Raw genomic sequence first — 21,657 nt, 5'->3', positions numbered from 1 at the left:
AGGCAGGTGTGCAAGGCTGCCTTGCATGACCTACAGCACCGTTAAGTGTGGGACCAAACAATGCATCAAGGCATTCTCCAGCTCCACAGTATCCATGTTTTCTCTTCCCATCCTTGGTGGTTCTCTCTCACTTGGCTTCTCAAGACACTTGGTGCACAGTGGAGACTTGGTGTGGTTCCTACACAAAGTCCTGCTATCTTCAGCAGGAAAAGGCCAGTTTCAGAGACAAAAGTGATCAGAGAAGCCTTCCTGGTAAACAGCACTTCATAAAGTAACTCTCAACAGAGGAGCTGGGAGGCGATGACAGAGAAGCAACCTGCATTAATCATCAAATCACAGAATCATAGAATTGTTGAGCTGGAAGGGACCTTTAAAGTTCATCTAGTCCAGTGTTCCAACGAACAGAGAACCTACAGCTCCATCAGGTGATCCGAGCCCCTCAATCCTGACCTTGAATGTCTCCAGGGATGGGGGCATCCACCACCTTTCTGGGCAACCTGTGCTACTGCCTCACTGCCCTGACTGTAAAATAATTCTTCCTTATGTCCAGTCTAACTCCCTCCTCCCAGAATAAATGCCATTGATGTGGCACTTTCCTTTTGTCAGCAGGGCACTGTGCTCAGATGGAGACAATAATAACTTGGTGTCTTTTCATTTCCAAACCAAACATGAATGAGACCTTTGAGATCAACTGGAAACCCTGCTGATGTCTTTAAAACACATCCATGGGAGGAATGCAAAGCACTATCCATAATATTTATTTTTCACAGCATAACTATCTTTCAGGAGGGGGAAAGGCATGCTCATTAGCAGCACAAATATACCAACATGTGTTTTCAAGCTATTAATATGGTGGCTAATGTTAATGGAAATGTAATAGAATGAGATTATTTTAAAAGTATGGCATTTAGTACTGCCAGAGAAAAAAAAAGACTTTAATGTAATTTTAATGAGAAAATCAGCTTGCAGTAATTTTACAAGTAATGATTATTTCCTTGATTTGACTAGCACAAATAGCTTTGTCTTTGGTGGGATGCACTTGAGAGATGTGTGCTCGAGGACAATGAACAATGCATCACAATCCGTAGCTGTGATTGTCCTGGAAAAAGAACATGGTTTGGTGTTTTTTCCTTGTTGAGGAGCAAGATCTTGGCTACCTCCTTTCTGCTGAAGAGTGCAGAGGGTTCTTAGATGTGCTTTGGCCACTGGTTGCTAGTCATTCATCACAGACTCGTAGAACCATAAAATCGATTGAGTTAGAAGGGACATTTAAAGACCTTCCAGTCCAATTCCCCTGCAATGAACAGGAACACCCACAGCTAGATCAGGTGCTCCGAGCCCTGTCCATCCTGACCTTGGGTGTTTCCAGGTATGAGGTATCCATCACAACTCAGCTTTTTATCTCTCCAATCCACTTCCTTTGAGCTGGAGCTGAGGCTCTTGACTTGGAGTACCTTGTCCTCTAGGAACACGTGGACCTATTTAGACACTCATTATAAACCTATTTATTCATGGAATCTTACTACTATACCCACATGTATACTTGCACACACCTTTCAGGGTTTATTTCTTTGCTATGAAGGAACCAATGCACCCACTCACCTTTGTGACCATCACAGCTTTCCAGCAATGAAGCTGATCTAGAAAAATGGAATGGTGTTGAATTAAATGGCCAGGCTCTCCCTAAGATCATGAGAGGGTTTTTATCTCACCAGCTTGGAGTGCCAACAAAGGAGTTGTCTGCACCTGAATGGTCCACACTCAGTTCCCTTTGCTATCTCTAAGAAGAAACGGGCACATTTAACATCTAACCCACCTGAAATCTTGTGGACCTCTGCACTAGGAGGTGCCTTGCACCTAGACAGGTGCCTCATTTGCCATCACTGAGAACAAAGATGATCATGTCAGGGCTTGTAATCTGTCCTGCAAGCATACTATGTGAATTCAAAGATATGGCCAGTCCTCCCCAAAATCCTCCTGAGAATGTTGGTGTATCTACCTACATCATTTTTTCTATGCTGATGGCATCAGGAATAGCCAGAAAAGAGCAAGAAAGTGGCATTTTCAAGGATGGATCAGGACAATTTACATACTGAACACTGCAGTCCCAGGTCAGAAAGCTCGGGTCTGCCTCATCACATTCTACAATAGTCAGAGGGGACACTGAGGCAGGAAGAAATCCCCTGTGTCCAACAGAGGTAGTATTGCTGTGTTCCTCTGCTTAGATCATACCTCCCTGAATCCCATTTAAATCAATAAGAAACTGTATCCAAGCAGCGAAGTTAAATTTCTAAGTATCTGAAAGGACGCAGCCTCAAAAGAGGCAGTTCTTGCTGTTCCTGACATCCAGAATATCTTCTCACCCTCTCTTTGTCCACCGTGGCAAACTTTCTCCTGGATAAAACTCCTGCAGCTGTTATAAGATTAATGTATTTGGGGCCAGAAGGGGGGCAATTGTCTAATCTGAGCTCCTTGACAGAGTAGAAGGACGTTTCACTTCCTACACTGAGCTCACAGCTCCTTGCTGAGCTAGTGCACGCATTCTGGGAGGACATCCAAGTGCTTTCTGTGGTTGCCAGTGAGAAAAGAGACGTGAGAGTAATCAGGAGTGGTGCTGCCAAGGTGTCCTCTTTTTAAGTACTGATCACGCTTTAAAGAATAAGTAAACTTAAGCCCTATCTGACATAAATTAATTGTTAATTTTGCATGTAGTGCTTTCTTCTCTCTGTCACTGTTTGCTCAGACCAACAGTAAATGAGCCTCAGTGTGAGCTGTGTGCTTTGTCAGGCCAAAGTCCGAAGCTTATACATCACCTGAGCTTCTCTATTTTCATGTTTTTCCATTCTAGATTGAAATAGGTTAAAGTGAAAACAGGAAACCAAACTTTCAAGTCGGAACTGCAGTGATCGTAACACACCAAGATAGCTTCAACCACTTGGAAACTGCAATGCCCATAAAATCAAGTAGGCACCTCTAACGTTCAGAAGTCACTGGAGCGACTCTCCATCACTGTATTTTCCCCAGTAGATTTATTCTTTCATTTGCTTTTGTTTGTTTTCATTCTGGTGTACTGTGAAATTTAAAATTAAATCTCTGCTCTGAGGGGAAAGGAGTGCAGGAGCTGTTATAATTTATCTTCGCTGCTAAAGCAGAAGGGAAAAAAAAAAACAGTGAAGATACTGTTTGTCATTGCCCTTTAAGCGAGTGTATATTACTCTGAAAGGTGTTCCACACAGAGCCTTCAATGTCTTCTGCAGGATTGCTTCAAGCTCAGTTGCTTGAAACTTAATTTTTTCCAGCAGCTCCTTCCTAAAAGTAATTCACATATTAGGAAATAACTCTGCAAACACAGATCATGCAGAAAAACTTTCCCACATCAGCAGTAGCATCAGTCACAGAAGCACACAGAAATTGAGGGGTTTTGCAGAACTCTTGCCTCCCAGTGTAGACAGAGCCAAAAGCAATCAAGCAATGTGTCACCAGCTCACTGCAATTTTCTACTACATCTCCCATAAGTTTTATTTTAGTGAAATGTAATCGTGTGGGATTTTATTTTAGTCCTTGTGACAGACAAAGAAATAGGTAAGTTGCTTTTGCTTTTTTTTCCCCCTTTTGTTTTACCAGCTGAATTTCCTTAATGTTTTCTTAAGGTCTGGATTAAGCAGAGTTCCTGAACACACATTTAATACTCAGTAAGATTATTAGTAAGATTCCAAATGTGTCTGATCAAAATGTTTCTCTTCTACAGCAAGGGGAAACAAATGGAAACATAAAACCTCTTCCATTTGTTGCTGTCGTTAGCTTTTTTTAAAGCAGACTGCTGGACTTTGCAGCAGCAAAACTCATAACACTAGAAGTGAGAAGTCTCTCCAGCAACCATACAGTTCACAGTGCAGGTGAATTTAATATGCTTTTATCCACAACCAAAGAGAAAACCCCCTGCACCTGCACCCAAATGGGGTCCACGTATCCACCTGGACCCGTAGACCCACAATTTGGCCACTAGTCACCACAGCCTTCCTAAAGGGAGAATGAAACCCCTTTCTTCATTAAGGCTTGAAAAAAAACAAGTTTTCAACTTTGAGCTCATGCCATTGATTTCTTTCTTTACTGAAAAATTGAAGTGGGTTACTGATAAGGGCAGCATTTCTTCCATCTTAATCCATTTGAAAGAGGCTGGTAGTCAGGTAGTGCTACCAAGCTGTTCTGCTCAGAGGATTTATTTGTGTTTTCAGAACACTCTGAAGCTTCAAAGTGCTGTGCAAGTATTACTGGGGCTGTGTTTTCAGGACTGTCCATCTTCTTATGGCTGCTTACTTGAGGATATTGTTGTCTGTTGTAAACATCCATGAAGCCCATCTTCTGAGGGGTCATTACCTGTTCATTCCCAGACACTTTTAAAATATCTGGAAAAAATAAGCCTGTGTGATGCTTGAGCTTTAGTTGAAGCTGCAGTGTTGCATCCCCAGAATTGGGTCCCATTTCTTTAGAGCTGGGCACACCATGTCATTTTCTGAAGACCAAGAGGTAATTATCATAGAACCATTTGTGTTGGAAAGAACCTTTGAAGGTCATATAGTCCAACTCCCCTGCAATGAACAGGGGCACCTACAACTAGATCAGACTGCTCAGAGCCTGGACCAAAATCTCCTGATATCTTGTCTGGCATAGTGAGACCTAAGGTGATATGAGCAAGATTTCAGAATGTTTTTGTATGTATGTGGCTAAATCCCTTTCTTTGATACTCTGCAACTGAAGACATCTTTCATTAAAGCACTATAAGGCAGGTCCTACTAGCACAGCACAGCCCTGTGCCACCATGCACTTCTGCACTACAGCTACATCATGTCCCACCGTGTTGAAGCAATGGATACTGATGGCACCCAGTACTGCAGATTTGCCTCCCGTTGCAGGGAACATTTCAGACAGGGCAAAGCCTGGCCCTCCCTTTTGTTTGATTACATTTTTCACCTGTGAACTTCACAACTCTGTGTTTGCGCTCACAGAACTCTTCTCTGTGTCCCTCTCCTCACTCTCAGCAAAGAACGAGAGGTGGCACTGATTTTATAACAGTTTGCATTTTGATCCCAGGTGGAAAGAGCATCTAAAATGCAAGGCTGACCTTCTGAAAATGAGGCCAGGAATTACTCCTCTCTTATATTTAACTTCTGATTTACCACATGGAAAGAAGATATATTGGAGAGGTTAATTAGGAAGGCTTGGAATTCTCTTCATCATTGAGCTATGCAATGATGGCTACATCTTGCCTTTAGGACCCTGAATATGCTGACACACAGTCTTTTCTGCATGCCAGCCTAATGGCATCTCCATCACAGTAAAAAAAGCAGGAGGAGGTGGTTGGAGTAGCCAAGCAAATCAGGAAAAACAACGAGCTAAATTGAGTGCTTTCTAATGTAATGCATTTAAGTCATACTCGGTAAAGATTGCCAGCAATTCCTGGCCTCTCTGCTTCAAAGATCACTGAGGCATCTGATTGGAATAATGCATGTCTTCTAAAAACCCTCCTTTAAAAAGATTTTCATTCAAGTGGGCAACACGTAAATGCTCAGGAACATCCCTTTGTGGCTGTGGGGTGAAGGGGATGGCCACCAAGCTCACCTGCCCCAGGAGTCCTACTGCTCACTCCCTGCCAAAAGCAAATAAGTGAAACAGAAATAGCTCTGATCAGCCCTGTATTCATTTTCTGAAGCTAGTTTTGGGCTCTGAAATCCATGCCCAGGTTGTTTCATTTTTATGTTCATTTGCTCTAAATGAAATCCAAACTCAGATTCTAACAAAAGTGGTTCAAGGACCCCACAAACTTCATCCCCTCAGCAAAGTATGGTCTTCATATATGTGTTACGTGAGGAGTTGGACTCAGTAATCCTTGTGGATCCCCTCCGACTCAGCATATCCTATTATTCTGTAACCTACGGTTGCTTTTCCCATGTAGGGCTCCTGGGAGTCAAAAGGAAACAGTGATCAAAGATTGGATAAGAGATTAGGAGTGTAGTGAGGAATGGATGAGTGTGGTGGCACATCATGGGCATAAGGGCAGAACAAATCTGTAAGACAAGTTGTCAAGAGGGTAAACACTTCTCTTTGTTTTGAGAGAAATTTAAGATTTGCATCTGATGTTTGTGAAAACCAGACTAGACGAATCTTTAATCACATGTGAGTGTACAAGTCATACAAATCGTGCTTGTTTTGTGATTGTTTATTTGCTTGTAAAAGAACAGCTCCAAGGAATGTGTGCATCTACACTGCATCTGTGTTTATTCCCAGGAGTCTGAGTTTTCCACTTACAGAAGAGCTGTTACCAGTGCCAAAAAGCTATTTTTGTTAGTACTGGCTGTGCTAATGCTCCAGCACTGCAGATGTACTCAAGCAGGGTCAGCTTGCTTCTTCACCCAACATCTTGGCAGAGCACATCGGTAGAATAATGGTGTGAATGCAGCAGTGTCTCGCATTCTGGGAGACATTTGGGGGTGTTGTGTTTGTGTGTTGTATTTCACGTAGGGTGTCAGAGCCAAGAACCTTCTCCAGATCTTTCCAACTATGTCTGGCATTGGCTACTAGGCACAGCTTTGCTTGCAGCAATGATGTTCATCATACCTTCCCCCTCTGCAGTCCAGCTTCCCTAAACTGCAAGAAGACATGCAATGTAGGAGAAGTTTCTGTCCAAGTCATACCTAAGAGTGTGATGGCAGAAGAATGAATTCACAAAGGGGAGAAGTGCAGGGATGGGTGGATGTTCAGTAAGGGACTCATACTGGTCTTCCCAGCCTCAGCTAGCAATACACAGGGTTAGAGTCTGGATACAGTAAAGCTCGGGGCCCGTTCCCTTCCTACCATGTCCTCTCCAGAGGTCACTCTCACATGGTCAGAGTTCTGGCTCTGGCCTGGCAGGGTGGGAGAACCTCCCTTTTCTAATTGGGAAGTGCCTGTCCCAGCTGAAACCCTCTGTTCCTCCTCAGATGTATCTACAGTCCTCATGACCTGTTCACACTATTATCTGGAATACTGCACAGGAATGGGGATGTGACCTCTGATATTTTGTACCTGGAGAACCACTGAGGTGTCTGACATTTGCCAACACATTTAAATTGAGCAGTAAACCAAACTTGGTTCCAGATTCTGCTTTTATGCATTCTGAAACAAAGGCTTCAATGCAGCATGTTCACTGATTTTACAGGAGACTAGGCTGTCAGCTTTAGTGCTCAATATGGTATTTTTTTGAACCAACTACCAGGTATTTACAGGCATGCAATTTTATGCCTAAGGTTAGCTTCCACCAAGCTATGGCCATTTGCAGCTGTGGTGCAGATTCCCTACAAACAAGTATCTTGGGTGGAATAACAGAGTACTTGGAAGTTTGCACTGAGGTCTGAAAGATCCTTGCAGAAGTGAAATTTCTCCCTTGGTTGTTCTACCTTGTAGCCATAAAGCTATGTACTACACTTGACCATTACCTGCAATGTCCCATAGAAAATAACTTTCAAATCCCATATATGGAATTACATTGGTGCACAGTTCCTTCAGTAGGATGTTAAAGAATTCATAAAGAACCTGCTCCTGATCTCCAGCTGATACAGACATTCGCTCTTCTATTTCCAGTATAAACAAAATCTTCTCCAATCCCATGTCTGCTTCTTTGTCAAGTGCCAGTGAAGTCTCCAATTATTTAAGCAGTTTAAAATAGCTGTGTGTTAAGAGCACTTGAATCTTTCATATTCCTTGAAGAGTAATGCAAAATACCTGGCAGGGTTCATCGCTCTGCTCAGTATCATCTTTTACAATGTGGGTGTTACAACACCAGATTGACCCAGGAAAGATGACTACTCAGAAGCTAGCTGTTGAAATAAAAAGCCATTAAGAAAAGGCTTGGTCATCACTGAGTAATGACCTTCATTAGCTGAAATGTTTTTATATTTGAAGTGAATTAATGTGTTATAGTTACTTATGATCACCAAGACAGAGATTAGAGAATGTATTAATGTATTTTGCGTGGTGTACAACCACAAAAGGAAGCACTGAATGTCTCAGACAACCAAGCAATGCTCATTTTGTTACAGTCAAATGTAATCACCTTGTTTCTTCTTAGAATATGCTTCACACTTTGGACTTTGATGTCCACGTGCCACCAACTTATCACTGTTTCTGGTACAGTCACATCTGCCATAGCAGTGGTGGTTTTGAAAATGTTTTACCTGACTTATAGCAAATGAATGTTAATTGGGTATTTATTTACAGAATAAAATTAAATTGAAGCTGAATCTTAATGCACAATTTACATAATCAGCTTTGTTCTGAGCTGGTGAGCTGTTTTTCCCAGCGCTTGGGACCCTTCAGTTATAGTGGCATCAAAGGAACAGACGCTGAGAATGGAGATGAAACAATTTCTTAAAGCTAGAAGTCCTGATGAGAATCTGTTATTCCATATTAGAATTTGATAATTTCTGCAGATCAAAGATGTCCGTTAGTGCTTTGGCATAGGCCACAGTCTGAAGAAAGATGATCAATTTACATTTGGGAAATATTTCTGATGATAAAAAATGGAAAGTTCTGTAAGTTTATCTTTTGCACCCGAAACAAGAATGATATCTATTGCCTCATAGGTACAAGCAGGTTGAAAGCTAAACTGGGTCTATTTACAATGAGTTTGGTGAGCTTTGGTTGTACTATTTGTGCTGTATGACCACAATGCTCCATCCTGTTCATCACCAGCTCCTCAGAGGTTTTGCCTCTCTTCATCACCTGCAGAAACCACCTCAGGTAGGCATGGACCTAAATTAGTGTTTTCATTTCAAATCTGCGTGTGGATTTCAATGTTGCAAAAAAAATGACTAGTCCCATTCCAGCACAGAGGGTGAGTGCATGACTTCCATTCTATCATGGCTGATTCTGTGAACTAAGACGGTAGTTAAGCACTGAAATAGGCTCTCCAAGGAGGTGGTTGAGTCACCATCCCTGGATGTGTTTAAAAACCATTTGGATGTGGTGCTCAGGGACATGAGGGCAGTTAGGGTATTATGGTTAGGTTGTGGTTAGACTTGATGAGCTTTAAGGTCTTTTGCACAGGCTCTGACTGGTGCCACAACTTCTGGGGGACATCCCCAACTTTATGAAAATACAAGCAAACCCATGGGAAATCTGGCTTCAGTGGGAAGCTGGAGCTCAAAAAGTTCAGAAAGTTTTGAAAAAAAAAAGTAAATTGCTCTTTAGGGATGTGAGGACAGAGTGAATCTGCTAAGTGTAAAATGCCAAGGTGAGTGTTACATGAAGACAGTACAAAATCAGCTGTTTTAGACTACCTGACACGAAACAAGAATGGGAAAGTCAGCATTTGCACAGACCCCAGCTACAGGCTATAATCCAATTACAGGGAAGCAAGAGGCTGATGGTGACCTTGCCAAAAACTCAGACATCCAAAAATAGTCTTGACAAATGAGTAGTGTAAAAATAAGGAGCTAATCAGCAACAATAAGAAGAGGAGGGAGAGAGAGAAAATTTCCCTCTGCAAAAGGTAAATTATGCAGCATAAGAATGACATCCATCCATTTCAAACCAGAATAGCTATCAGTTCTCAGGAACTTGCAAATCAATCAACAGGCAAGGAAAAAAAAGGGAAGGTTACCCCATTTTTTTTCCCTAAATCTGCCTAAATGTTACGATAACTAGCAAATTGTCACTGTATGTACCATTTTTCCTCCATATTTACTTAGAGTAAGCTACAGGAGCTGTATACACAGCCCCCACAGTGCTCACCTAGAGAGGGAAGGCAGGACAAAAATGCATCGCATACAGTGATGCCTCCACTGAGGGTAAGGAGAAGTGGTCAATGCCACTTTCCAAAGCCATGGAACAAAGCAGAAAGGTAGCAGCACTTAGGACTGTCCCCAAGCAGTTATTTGTGACACTCGACAACTTGTCCAAGTATTATCACCCATGCTTTTCACAGTGAATGAGATCACCAAATCATGTAGAACAAACAGTTCTCATGATCACTTGCTTTATCTCACCATCTAGAAGTGATCTTCCACAGTTACCACCAATTCATTTCGATTTAAAAGTACGTAAGCGTAGACTAGAGGACCCTACCTACTAACCACGTCCCTCAGTGCAACATCTACATGGTTCTTGAACACCTCCAGGGATGATGACAGCATCACCTCTCTGGGCAGCCTGTTCCAAAATCACACATCTCTCTAAGACTGTAATTACCTGTTCCCTGCACAGATGCTGTTATCTCTGACAGACCCAAGAAATCTGGAAGGCATGAATCAATTCAGTTTCTTGATGAAAGGTACTGAAATTACACAATTTTTATAGACTTTTTATAACTAGATAAATCAAAGATCCAAAGCAATGACCAAAGTATGAAGGTCTCACAATATCTAGTTCTCCCAGGAGCACCATTAGTAATCAGAAGAAGTAGCATTTTCCCCTGAGGATCCTACATGTGTTCCTGACAGTTAAGCTCTGCCCAGACTAACTCAATTTTGTACGGAAAGCAGTAATTTCCTCTCACACTGGAGAGCTCTGATTCGGCTGCTTAATGAAGGCATTGCACACAAAGCAAAGCTGGGGACTGAGGTCAACAGCGCAAGCTCCTGACTTCGTGCCACATCATCACCCTGTGCTCACAACCTGGTGAAGCACCTCCTCCACTCAGGGCTGTCAAGCTTTTAACTGCCTCTTTTAAACAATATTCTATCAAAAAACAGTGAAGCTATGAGAAAAGGAATGTGTCTGAAGGCACAGAAGCATGAGCATTTTCCTCACCGTTGATCTGAGGTGTTGATCTACATATAGTTCTAATCATTCTTTAAGCAGGAGGAACTTCTCACCTGCACATCCTCCTGTTAATTGGCATTCCTTTCAGGTCCTCTTCTGACCTGGTCCTTCTTCACAGCCCACTGCTGAGATGCAGCCCTTTCCCTTTGGCCACTGAGGAGATTTTCCTCATCATCCTGAACCCCTAACTGAAGAAAATGTTTCATACTTCAGGCTTCTGAAATACACAGTCATTACCTGGTATTTGGCCTGTTGTTGTCTGAGTGAGATACAAGGTGAGGGATAATTTGTTCTTTAAGCAATTCAGTACCAAATTACTTAGAGACCTATAAACTATAATGACAAGATGTTTCTTGGGTCCTGTTGCAAAAGCTGAACCTTTCCATAACCTTTCCTTTGCTTTACAGTAATTCTCATACAATTACACCACAAAAGTGTCCTTGTGCCTGTCTTGTTTGATTACCTAATGGGTCCTGTATTCTGTCTGAAAAACTGAGACAATTTGCAGTGTCTAAAACAGAGAGAAATGCTTTTCCAGACGTGATGCCCATACTGTTGAGACTAGACCCAGCTTTTAAACATGGGCATATAAATAGGTTCTCTGTCTCCTTGTGACAGATCACTGTTCACCGTGTGAGCAGATAAGCATCCAAGTACTAATATAAGTCATGGAACAGCCTCCAAAGAGCTGTTCTTGATGACCTACTTGCTTGCTATGGGCCAAGAGAAAACCTGCCTTAGCTGGCCATTCAAGATTTGAGAGGGACCTCACTGCTCTGTGCTGCCTGTTCCATTCTCTCCATTCACCTCACCATGGTGTCTTTGAGGAGGTATCCACATTTATTCATTGCACTTATGGAAGAGTCTATCCTTGGATTACTTGCTTGGACACACTTCTCACTGTGACTTTCTTGTCCTCCCCTTCCAGGCTATATAACAGTAGAGGCAGAAGTAAAAATGAAGGAAGAGCATGTCAGTGAGAATCTTCATTTGATAACTCTTTCAAACAAAGATAGTAAATGATCAGCAGTTCAGACTAAATAGCTCTGAAAGGATTCAGTATAAAAATCCCCAAAAAGCAAACAGAAACAAGTTGGTGTGATGGGTCTTGCTTTCAAGTCTTCAAGTAAAATGCAGATGAACAGCTCAGGCTCACAACTCTTCCCAGGGTCTTCTGTTATATGGGATCAGGGCACTGCCCTTTCCCTTACCCCATGCTACTCCTAAAGACATCAGTGCTCTTCCAAGCTAAAGTACTGTTATATTCATAACTGCAAGTGATTGCTTATAGACTAAGACATGCTTAATTCATGGCCTCAGAGAGGAGTGGGTCCCAAAAGACCACTGAAGTCTACAGGAATTTTCCTTTTAGCAGCAAGGTGTAAGTAAGACAAAAAGAAGTCCTTCCTATTCATGCTGCAACCTACAAGTGCCATTTATCAGCAAATAATAATCTCATTTGAAATTAGTAGGATTATTCAAGTGTATGAAAACAAGGCCATTTGAGAAGAATTTAGAGTAATTAAGGTACAAAATGATGAAGGCAGTTTACAGATTACTGAGGCGGAAGGGGTCATGCTGTTCTGGTGAGCAATGTTTGCTTTATAGGCCTGTTGTACTACAAGGCAGAAGACAGATTATTTTCTGGAGAACTTTAAACAAGAGGAAATGAAAGCAAAGTACGTGGGAATGTGGGACTTGGAAAAGAAAACAACAAGAATATGATAGGGGTCAATTGTAGTGGAGAAAGGTATTTCTCATCCATCTACTTGTCTAGGCATATGTCTGTCTGCCTATCTATCTATCTATCTATCTATCTATCTATCTATCTATCTATCTATCTATCTATCTATCTACCTATTTATCCACATGTACTGCAGAAAGAAAATCTGTACAGTTCAGATAATATTTCTATTATGAAAAAATGTTTTTCATAGAAAACTCCAATGCCATGTCATTACACTATTTCTCCCTAGGGGAAACACTTTACTAGGTTTGCACTAGTGCACGCTGCTTCATGGGGCGTGCAGTTTGTTTTTCTATGTCACGCTGTCTTTCATGACTCTGTATCCTGTGAGAGACCACATTTTCTGTGTGAGAGAGAAGGCTGGTTCATAGCAGCTGGTACAGTTCAGCCACTGAACATGGCCAGCCATAAGAAGGGGACAACTAGGGACCCAAACTCAGTTCCCATCTGAGTTTCTTATTTTCAGGAAGTGCCAATCATCTCTTTGAAAAGTATGGCCAACCTAAGGTACCTCAAATTAAGAGTGAAAAGAATGAACTCTTTTTTGAATATGCAGGCTCTCCATTAGCAGAAAATCCCCCCCAAAAGGCTGAAAAGCATGCTTTCCAGGCACCACGCTACCAAAAGTTGAAATCTGCCCAGGTAATATAAGAAAGTTTCAGAATAACACAATACTCTCCAGCTTTAATTTTAGTTCATGCTCTGCTTGTATTTTATTAAGTTCCTGGAAACAAAGAGAGGCACTTTCCAGGAAACAGAACTAGCAGGTTTAGCACCAGGCTTCAAATCTCTCCAAGTTGAAACTCGTTTGCCATGTTCTTCCCTTCTTCTTCATATATTGGGAAAGTGATGGCGATGAGCTCTTTCTCCAGCATTTCCAGTTGAGTTGTAATGTCTGACACAGTGTTTTTCACGTTATTCAGCTGCAGCTTCAATTTCTTGTACTCTTCCTGGAAGAATTTTTTCTCATCTTGGAGAGCGTGAAGGCTGTCTCTGTCATCAGCAAGACATTTCTCCTTGAGGAACACCTGGAGAATCTGGTATAAGTCATGGAGAGCCTGAAGGATTTCATTATCATCCTCTGCGGTTGGTGCAATCTTGGTGTCATTCTGGGTTGGCGTGGTGCTCTCCTCTTTGGCATCATGCTCCTCCTGGGAGGATGTGCCAGGGCTACCTTCTCCCGCAGCTGTGGTACATTCAGTGACCTTCTGAACTGAGCTGGCGCCTTTGTTCTCTTCTTGGACTATGAAGGTTGGTTGATCTTTCCAAATGCTGGGAACTGTTCTATTCTGCTTATGGAAAAACTCTAAGAAGCTGCTTCTTTCTCTGACCAGCTGGAGAGCCTTGTTGCTTGGACTGACCTGAAAACCTAAATGCCTCTCTGGGAAGAACGAGGACAGCTTATCTTTCTGGAGGCTTTGCTGGATGATGTCACTGTAAACAAGCTGGACACCTTTGTTCTGTGTCTGGAGATATTGCAGAGCCTTATTTTCTTCCCAGAGCATCCTGTTTTCGATACGGAGGACTTGGTTTTCCTCCCAGAGGGCTCTGTTCTCCTCCCAGATGCTCCACTCGTTCTCTGTCTTCTTGTTAAGGAGTCTCCTCTGGGATGCAAATGTTGGCTGGCAGTGCACCTCATTCACCCATTTACCATCAATAAATGTAAATGTCTCATCCCTCAGTTTCATCCGTGGGAAGACACAGTCCATCTCGGGCCTTGTACCCCGTGTGCTCTGGTTTGTCAGGTCAAAAGCAGACATGGTTATCTGTTGGCAAACAGAGAAAGATTGTGAAAAGACTTCTGCAGGAGGCCACTGCAGGAGGCCACTGCCCACTGGCAAGGACTAGATGACACAGAAGCTGGAGATGAAGCTTGATTAGGACTGCAAGAACAGGAGAAAACAGGCACTAGTGGAGAAGGCAAAGCCTTGGTGGCACCACAAAGTTTGATACAAAAACCTGGACTCTCTTTTCATCCCCTTGCATCAGTTTTACAGTCATGGAAGATAAATAAAATGCAGAAAGTCATATGAAATGAGATTGAGATTGAACTGCTTTTTAAAACAAAAGTATTTGTTTCTTTTTACCACAGCATAAAACTGTTGGGTTTTTTTCTGATAAAAAAAAAATGGTAGGCTGACTGCCAGTTTTTATCCTTCTTGCCCCAAAGCCTTCCAGTCACCCTCCTGTCCTATATGGCATCCAGTGCTGCCATATGACTGGTGGGCAGTCATTTTGCCTCTGTATCTGTCCCAAGCACTTGGCAGGGGGTCAAAGCCATGGCCCAGCTCTGCCAGGACACTGAACCCTTTGTCCTGTTTTGCCCCACAACCTTCACCAGCTGCTGCCTCCCTGGGCTCCTCCAAGTTACTTCTGAGACCCACCACCCACAGCTACCTCCTTCTTTGCCTTCCCAAACTTGCTTGAAAGCTCAAAGACATATTGCTACTGTTCAAAGCCCCAAATCTCTTCTTGAAGGAATAATTGCAATATGGGTCTGTTTGCCGTAACACTTGATTTTATTGATATAAGGTCTCTGCTTAACTTTCAGAGCTGCCTTCCGCATTGCCATCTGGTATATCTCACATCAGACTTGTGTTTGCATAATGTCATTCCTCTGCTAAAAGGGATTTCCCACTGTTTGCAACTGCTTGCCAATTTCCGCGTTTATTTTTCCCCCTTACATTGTGTTCAGAGCACAGCGAGCAATTTGTTGCTCCCTGCCTCACACAGACCTGTCCTTTTCCCTCAGAGGGTGCTGATGTCCCTGTCATTATCCCCATGATGGGAAGCTGAATCACAGGGGGAACTGATCCCTAAACCCTGATGAGAAAACAGCCAGCATCACAAGCCAAGACCCACCCTTCACTGTGTTTCATGCGCAGGCATTTAAAGCCACTTATGTTTAAAGTGTTTATATGGCAAGTTTTGAGGATAAACAGCAGTATATAATGTATACAGCATTGAAGGATGTTGTCCTGGGGTCAATTAAACTTGACAGCACCTCTATCAGCTCCTGTGTATTGCAGGGGAGAGGTCAACCCAGGCTTCAGAGAAATTTTCCCACCTTCCTTATTCATATTCCCAAACTAAAAATTCCTTCCACAGGATGGGGAGATGGGTTGGAGGAGCAGGGTTGGGGGAGACCGCATGAAATCAAGCATATATAGGTGTTTTGGCAGTACCAAATTACATACCAGCATGTACTCACCTGCTTGTTGGAGATGATACTCTACCCTCTTCACTGCCCTGCACAGCTGCCAGGTCTCCGCTTGGCTTTTTAGCCTGAAGTTCTGCTCCAAGTTCTGTATGGGGGGGGCATGGTGATGAGATGGGACAATGGAACCCACTGTGATGCGATCACCACGCCCAGAGCCAGCCCCTTCTCCACAAGTCCAGGAGCTCCCCCCTCTCCCCCCTCACAGCCCATTTTGTTTTATTTTTCCCAGCATTGCACATTTGGGTCATTTCTCATGGAAACGACCTTTCCAGTAGCCTAGCTCTCACGTCCTTTCTTGAACCCAGGCTTCCCTCTCTGATGCACATAACTGAGAGCAGTTTAGATGGATTCTCCCTCCATCACGCTCTCCTAAAAGAAATTTTGCTTTTATTCTGAATCTAACACATTAATTCTCTGGCTGAACCAATGCTGATAAGTTCAAAAACCACTTCCTTCTGTGTATGCGCTATGACAGCTGAAGTTATTTTTAAAGGACAACATGGATATGAGTTTTTCTGTAACTATAAGTTAAAGAGTAGATCATCACTGAACCCCATTAAGAAGAAAACAGAACATGCAGGGCATTCATGCATTACAAGTTTAGATATTATTTATAGCAGCTATTCCTGCTTCCATGTCTTTATGTTTCTAATAATCTCATTCTCTCTCTTATTTGCTTAATCTTTTAGATGTGGATTATTTCTTCATCTTTTTTCCTGTCATCAGGGTTTTTGAATAATAAATACAGCAATTAATGTCTATTCCAGTGAAAATTACCAACTTGACATCAATCCCAAAGTGACTGTTATTGCTTTAGGAAGTTAAAGGTATAGTTTGGCTTCAGTGTTCTGCAAAGATAATAAACTTAGGCATACAATTCTCTTCTGTATTTTTTTCCTTGTTTCTATTTCATCTCAGACAACACAATAAATAAGTAAATCAGAAGTTCCCATGACAACTCCCCGGGGTTCATTCTCCTCTGTTCAAGTTCTGGGGTCCTACAAAGAGAAACTGGAAAATATCCCCCTAAGAAGTAGTTGGCCTTCAGTCAGATGGCAGTGCCAGGGTGCTGTCCAGCTGCTACAGCTCTCAGGGGAGGCAGCTGAACTTCTGAATACCTGAGTGTGTGGACCACTGGCACAGACCTTAAATGAAAGTTTTAAGTTCTAAGAGCCGACAGAAAACTGAGCTAACAGAGACAAGGGCACCGTGGATTTATCAGCAGGCAAAGCCTGCTTGGTCCAGAACTCCTAGGAACTAAGTTAGCTGCATACTTTCACTTTTTCTTATGCATTTTCTTATTGTCCTGAATGTTGGATAAAGTTCTTCTGGCAAGTCACTTCTTTGTTGAAAGTTACAACTTCAAACAGTAATATATTTGGATCCAATTTAGCGAATATCATCAGATGTGCATACATGTATGTGGAGACACACACCAGAATTGTAAAGACACAGCTGTTCACGGCAGAACTTTTCAAAGCAACTGCACTGACTTCTGAGCTATATTGTCCTAAGGATAAGGCTGTCATTCACAAGGCTGTGAAGGCAGAAATAATGTTGACTGCGTTCCCTTCCCTGTCAAGAGATGGTAACTCCAGCTCTGTAAGAAGGGATTGAACTTACCGGCTGAGTGCTTTTCCCAAAGCTTCAGACTATTTCTCCACGTTAAGCTGTTACAACTCAGTGTTAGTTGGAATTAAAGCCATGTACCCCAAACCCCCACCCCACCCTATACCAGATTGTTCAGCTGACCTTGCTCTCCTCCTTGAGGAGGAGAATCCACAGGGCAGGACTGGACAATAGCATCTCCCCGCCCCCTTCCCTCTCCCCGTATACACAGTATTCTCCAGTTTGGAAATGCATCTCCATGCTGGGATGTGACAGGCCATCAGCCAGTCTTTGGCTGGAAAATGGAAGCAAGGGAGGGGAGAGCTGCTGCTATGAAGAACCTGTGCAAAGGACCCTGAAGATCCCATCCCATCTCATCCTCCTTCCCATTAGGAATGATGACATGTATCTACTGCAAAAGCACAACCCTTTCCTTCTTTTGCTTTTGGGCAAGGGCCTGTAATCAAAAGAATCTGCTTTTAGCAAATGCATAATATTATTCTCCACTTTTTAAAACGTGTTAAAAACCTAAAACTTTCCTTAATGAATGCAAAGGAATCCACTGGCACTTTCTATTACCCCGAACACATTTTTGCTTCTGAAAACTGCTTCTGCCTCTGTCAGTGTCAGCACAGGCAGCTGACCCCACACTGACCCCCTGTTCTTCAGGGCACTGTGCCTTCATGCAAATCCCACTGAGTCAGAAAGAAGTTTCTTGCATATGTGAGTGATCTTGAATCTTCTCTTGACCTGAATAACTGGGCAGGGAGTAAAAATAGTGTTTTGTCAGCAAGTGGCAGTGATGTGGCTGGAGCGATATGTCAGTGTTCTGCCCAGGAGGAACTGAGTGCACTTGGTCGGCAGTGCAAGAGCAGGGAGGAAAACCCGCAGAGCAGGTTTTCTGAGTTCGAAAAGGGTCTCAAGGACATCCCTCTGTCACCATCTATTCAGTCTAATTGCCCTTCCAGGGACCACATCACAGCACTGCTGCCAGCGTGCCTCAGTAACCTTCAAACCTGCAGTGTTCTGCAAAGTCTTTGCATGCCCATGCCAACACTAGCCAGTTGACCATGGCTAGGTCATCTGAGAGATGGAATAAGAGTGAAAATACCTACTTTTGTTACTCTGTTATGTTGCCAGTTCCTTCTGGGACACCAAGTAAGCCATCTGTTTTCTTACCCCCACTTCCTCAAGCACACAGTGAGTTTGGGATACTGGCTTTGTGTTTCAAGCTGTCAGAAGTTAATTCTTGTTTGTGCAGTGCTTTGAGCACGAAGAGCACTTTGTTAAAGAAGCCCTATGAACCAACGTTATCTCTGTTACAGGAATACACACACTGTTTTCCTGCTGAAACATTTGTTTGTTAGTAAATTATATCTTACAGGGATGTGTGCAGTTTTATGTTGTTCCATCTGAGCTCTCAATCCTACTTTGCCTTCTGTCTACTTCATTCAAAAAAGCATATAAAAATCATGTGCAGACTATTGGCCTACTCTAAGCCATTGCCCGTCAATGCAATTCCTTTGTGGTCTTCTCTATAATACACTGATACATCACTCATGATCCTTGCCAAAAAATACTCACTGCCCAATTACTATATCACTCTCCTATTTATGTCTGTTCAAACTACACAGAGCATTCCAAGTTGCTGAAGAAGCACAGTGGTTGTGGGTTGGTTTTTTTGTTGTTGTTGTTAAATAAAACATTAAAAATTAAAAGAGGAGAGATCTTGAATAGACATTAGGAGGAAATGCTTCACTCTAGAGGATGGAGGGATGCTGGCACAGCTGCTCAGAGAAGCTGTGGATGCCCCATCCCTGGAAGTGCTCAAGGCCAGGTTGGAGGGAGCCATGGGCAGCTTGAGTTGGTGAGTGGCCATCCTGCTCACAGCAAGAGACTGGAACTGAATGGTCTTTAAGGTCCCTTCCAACCCAAGCCATTCTATGGTTCTATGATTCAATGTGCAAAGGCAGGAGCAGAGAGTGTGCAGAAACTTCAGCCACAATGTCCTGCAAATGGGTGCAAGGTTTGGGACCGAGGGCATTTTCCCTAATGTTGAAGGCAGTGTTTCCTCTGCCATGATGAACAGCATTGATGGACCACAGGAGAAGCCAGCAGCTCCGTTTTGATTGACAGGGAAAAAATTGTGGTTTCAGACTTATTAAGAAATCTTTAATAGTGATTTATGGGGTCCTGTACATTTTAATCTAGAAAAAAAGGAAAAAAAGTAAAATCATCTAATTAGCTAAGTGTGTAATCCTGTATATTAATTGCTCATTAGCCACTTCTTAATTATAATGGAATGCTTATCAAATAACATGTGATGGCCGCGTAGTACCAATTTAAGTCATTATCAGACCAGCTCCTGCTTTAATAAGGATATGTCTTACTGAAACATAACCATTGCATTTTATTTTAAAAGCTGTGAAGAAGAGGGAGTTAAGAGCTTAAAAAATTAGTGCTCCATTAGGATTTACTAGACAGTGTACTACAAACAGTGCCACACAAACTAGTGTACTACAAACACTGCTGCACAAAGAATCACAAATGCCACTTTAAAAATCTATTCAGATGCCAATCCAGATAATTAAAAGACAAAGCTAAGTGGATACCTACCAGGGAAGAAAGATGTCTCTCATTCAGAAATACAACCTTAGGTATTTCCTGTTTTTTGACTGTTTGACACTACAGCCTTAATGCTCAATTGACCCGTGTTTGTACATGTGCAATTTCTGACGTTTTTAATTAGGCAAACCAAGGCAATTTAGATACATTGAAATTGTTGTTGACAGCTCACCTGCAGCACTGGCAGCGTCTCCACAATTTGTGTTAAGAGGAGTGTTATTTCAGCAATAGCAAAAACAACAGGTGATTATTTTAAACATCCTGCTATGCCGCAGGGAGATCCGCATGCCACAAGGAGGTAGTCATGTTCTCTATGGGTTTCACAGCTATGCACTGATGGCCATCACACCTGGAGACCTCCAAAACACCAGGTTTAGATCTGTGGAATGGGCAGGGTTTTCTACTAGCTCTTCATTACATTCCAGCTCCATCATTTTCTTTGCACTCATTCTTCTGCATCTTCTCCTGTCTCTGATGTTCATGCCTTCTTTCTCCTTTTCCTATGCAGAACATGCTACAAATGCCACTTCCAAGAAAGATGAATACATAGGTTGCCCCTCTCCCTCCTATGATTCTGTAAGGTCTCTTTCCTCCCTGTCCTATAAACCAGCTTTCTCTACTCTTAACTCCACGTACCACCCTTCTGCCCTGTCTCCCTAAAATTAACTGCACTAGATAAGTGCCTTTCATCCTTCAAGAAACTACAAAACACTTCACCTGGCATTGCACTAATGCACCAGTGGGCAAGCGCTCCTTAGTACAAATCTCCTACTCTTAACAAGCAAACAGCTTTCGTTCTCCCGTTTTGTTTTCCCTAAACCTCTTGGGGCACAGCAAATGTTTGGCAAGGTTATTATGATCAGCATTGACTTTCAGAAACACTCTCTATCCCATGCATTTGTATGGTGGTAGTTTCATCACCCATCTCCAAGGGATCTCCTCCCACATTTTCTACACATTAGAATTGCACCCAGACTTTGACTGGTGCTGGTGGATTTGTGCAATTCAAGTATCTTGTTAACTATACAAACAGCTTGAAGGGCCTTTCAAGACTATTGCTGAAGAGAGTAGGTTTGACAAAAACATGCAAAAAGCATAGGAAATATTATTATTATCTTTAATGGAATGGAGGATTATACCTAAACATCAAACATGGAGTGATGCTGAGGTGAGACAGTTTCAAGCTTTTTGGAGGCACAGATTTACCCCCGTAGCGTGTACCATGCTTTGATGGACCATGGCACATTTTGCTCAGAGGAACACGATTTTAACACCTGTTCATCTCAGGCTTTAAATTGCTGCTGGAGTGGGTTTTTTTAATGGTATGACAGAAGAAGAGGTATTTGAGCAATAAAAGAAGAGAATAAATAGTTAGATCCCAGGTACTACTGTTCGGTACACTTAGGAACAGTTAAATGTAATTTTAGAAATGTTATGTAACCCCTAGGAATGATTTTATGCCAGAGAAACAGCTCATTTTATCCATCTCCCTTAACTCTCAATCTGCAAAGTCTATCCTGGGGTGACTGGAGATGACAAAAGTTACCTGTTCTTATAAATCTTCCTTCTGTGCAAATTTGAGGTCATGGTCCATCCAAGAGCTCTGTGTTGACACTGTAAAAATAACTGGAGCCTGAACATGCATCCAGAGAAATGCAAT

At 42.4% G+C, this 21,657-nt stretch overlaps 1 protein-coding gene across 1 annotated transcript; it reads right to left on the bottom strand.

The window, feature by feature from the left end:
* Window positions 1-13,227: 13,227 nt before the first annotated feature.
* CBY2 (chibby family member 2) lies at window positions 13,228-15,855 on the bottom strand. Its single transcript, XM_015851760.1, has 2 exons — window positions 15,756-15,855; window positions 13,228-14,310 (listed from the first exon to the last, which is right to left on the bottom strand). The coding sequence occupies exon 2, from the start codon at window positions 14,302-14,304 to the stop codon at window positions 13,327-13,329; it is 978 nt and encodes a 325-aa protein (XP_015707246.1). The 5' UTR covers window positions 14,305-14,310; window positions 15,756-15,855; the 3' UTR covers window positions 13,228-13,326.
* Between the last annotated feature and the right edge of the window lie 5,802 nt (window positions 15,856-21,657).

Source organism: Coturnix japonica, chromosome 1, assembly GCF_001577835.2.
Source record: "Coturnix japonica isolate 7356 chromosome 1, Coturnix japonica 2.1, whole genome shotgun sequence".
NCBI lineage: Eukaryota > Metazoa > Chordata > Aves > Galliformes > Phasianidae > Coturnix > Coturnix japonica.
This window is presented reverse-complemented; position numbering and strand designations above follow the sequence as displayed.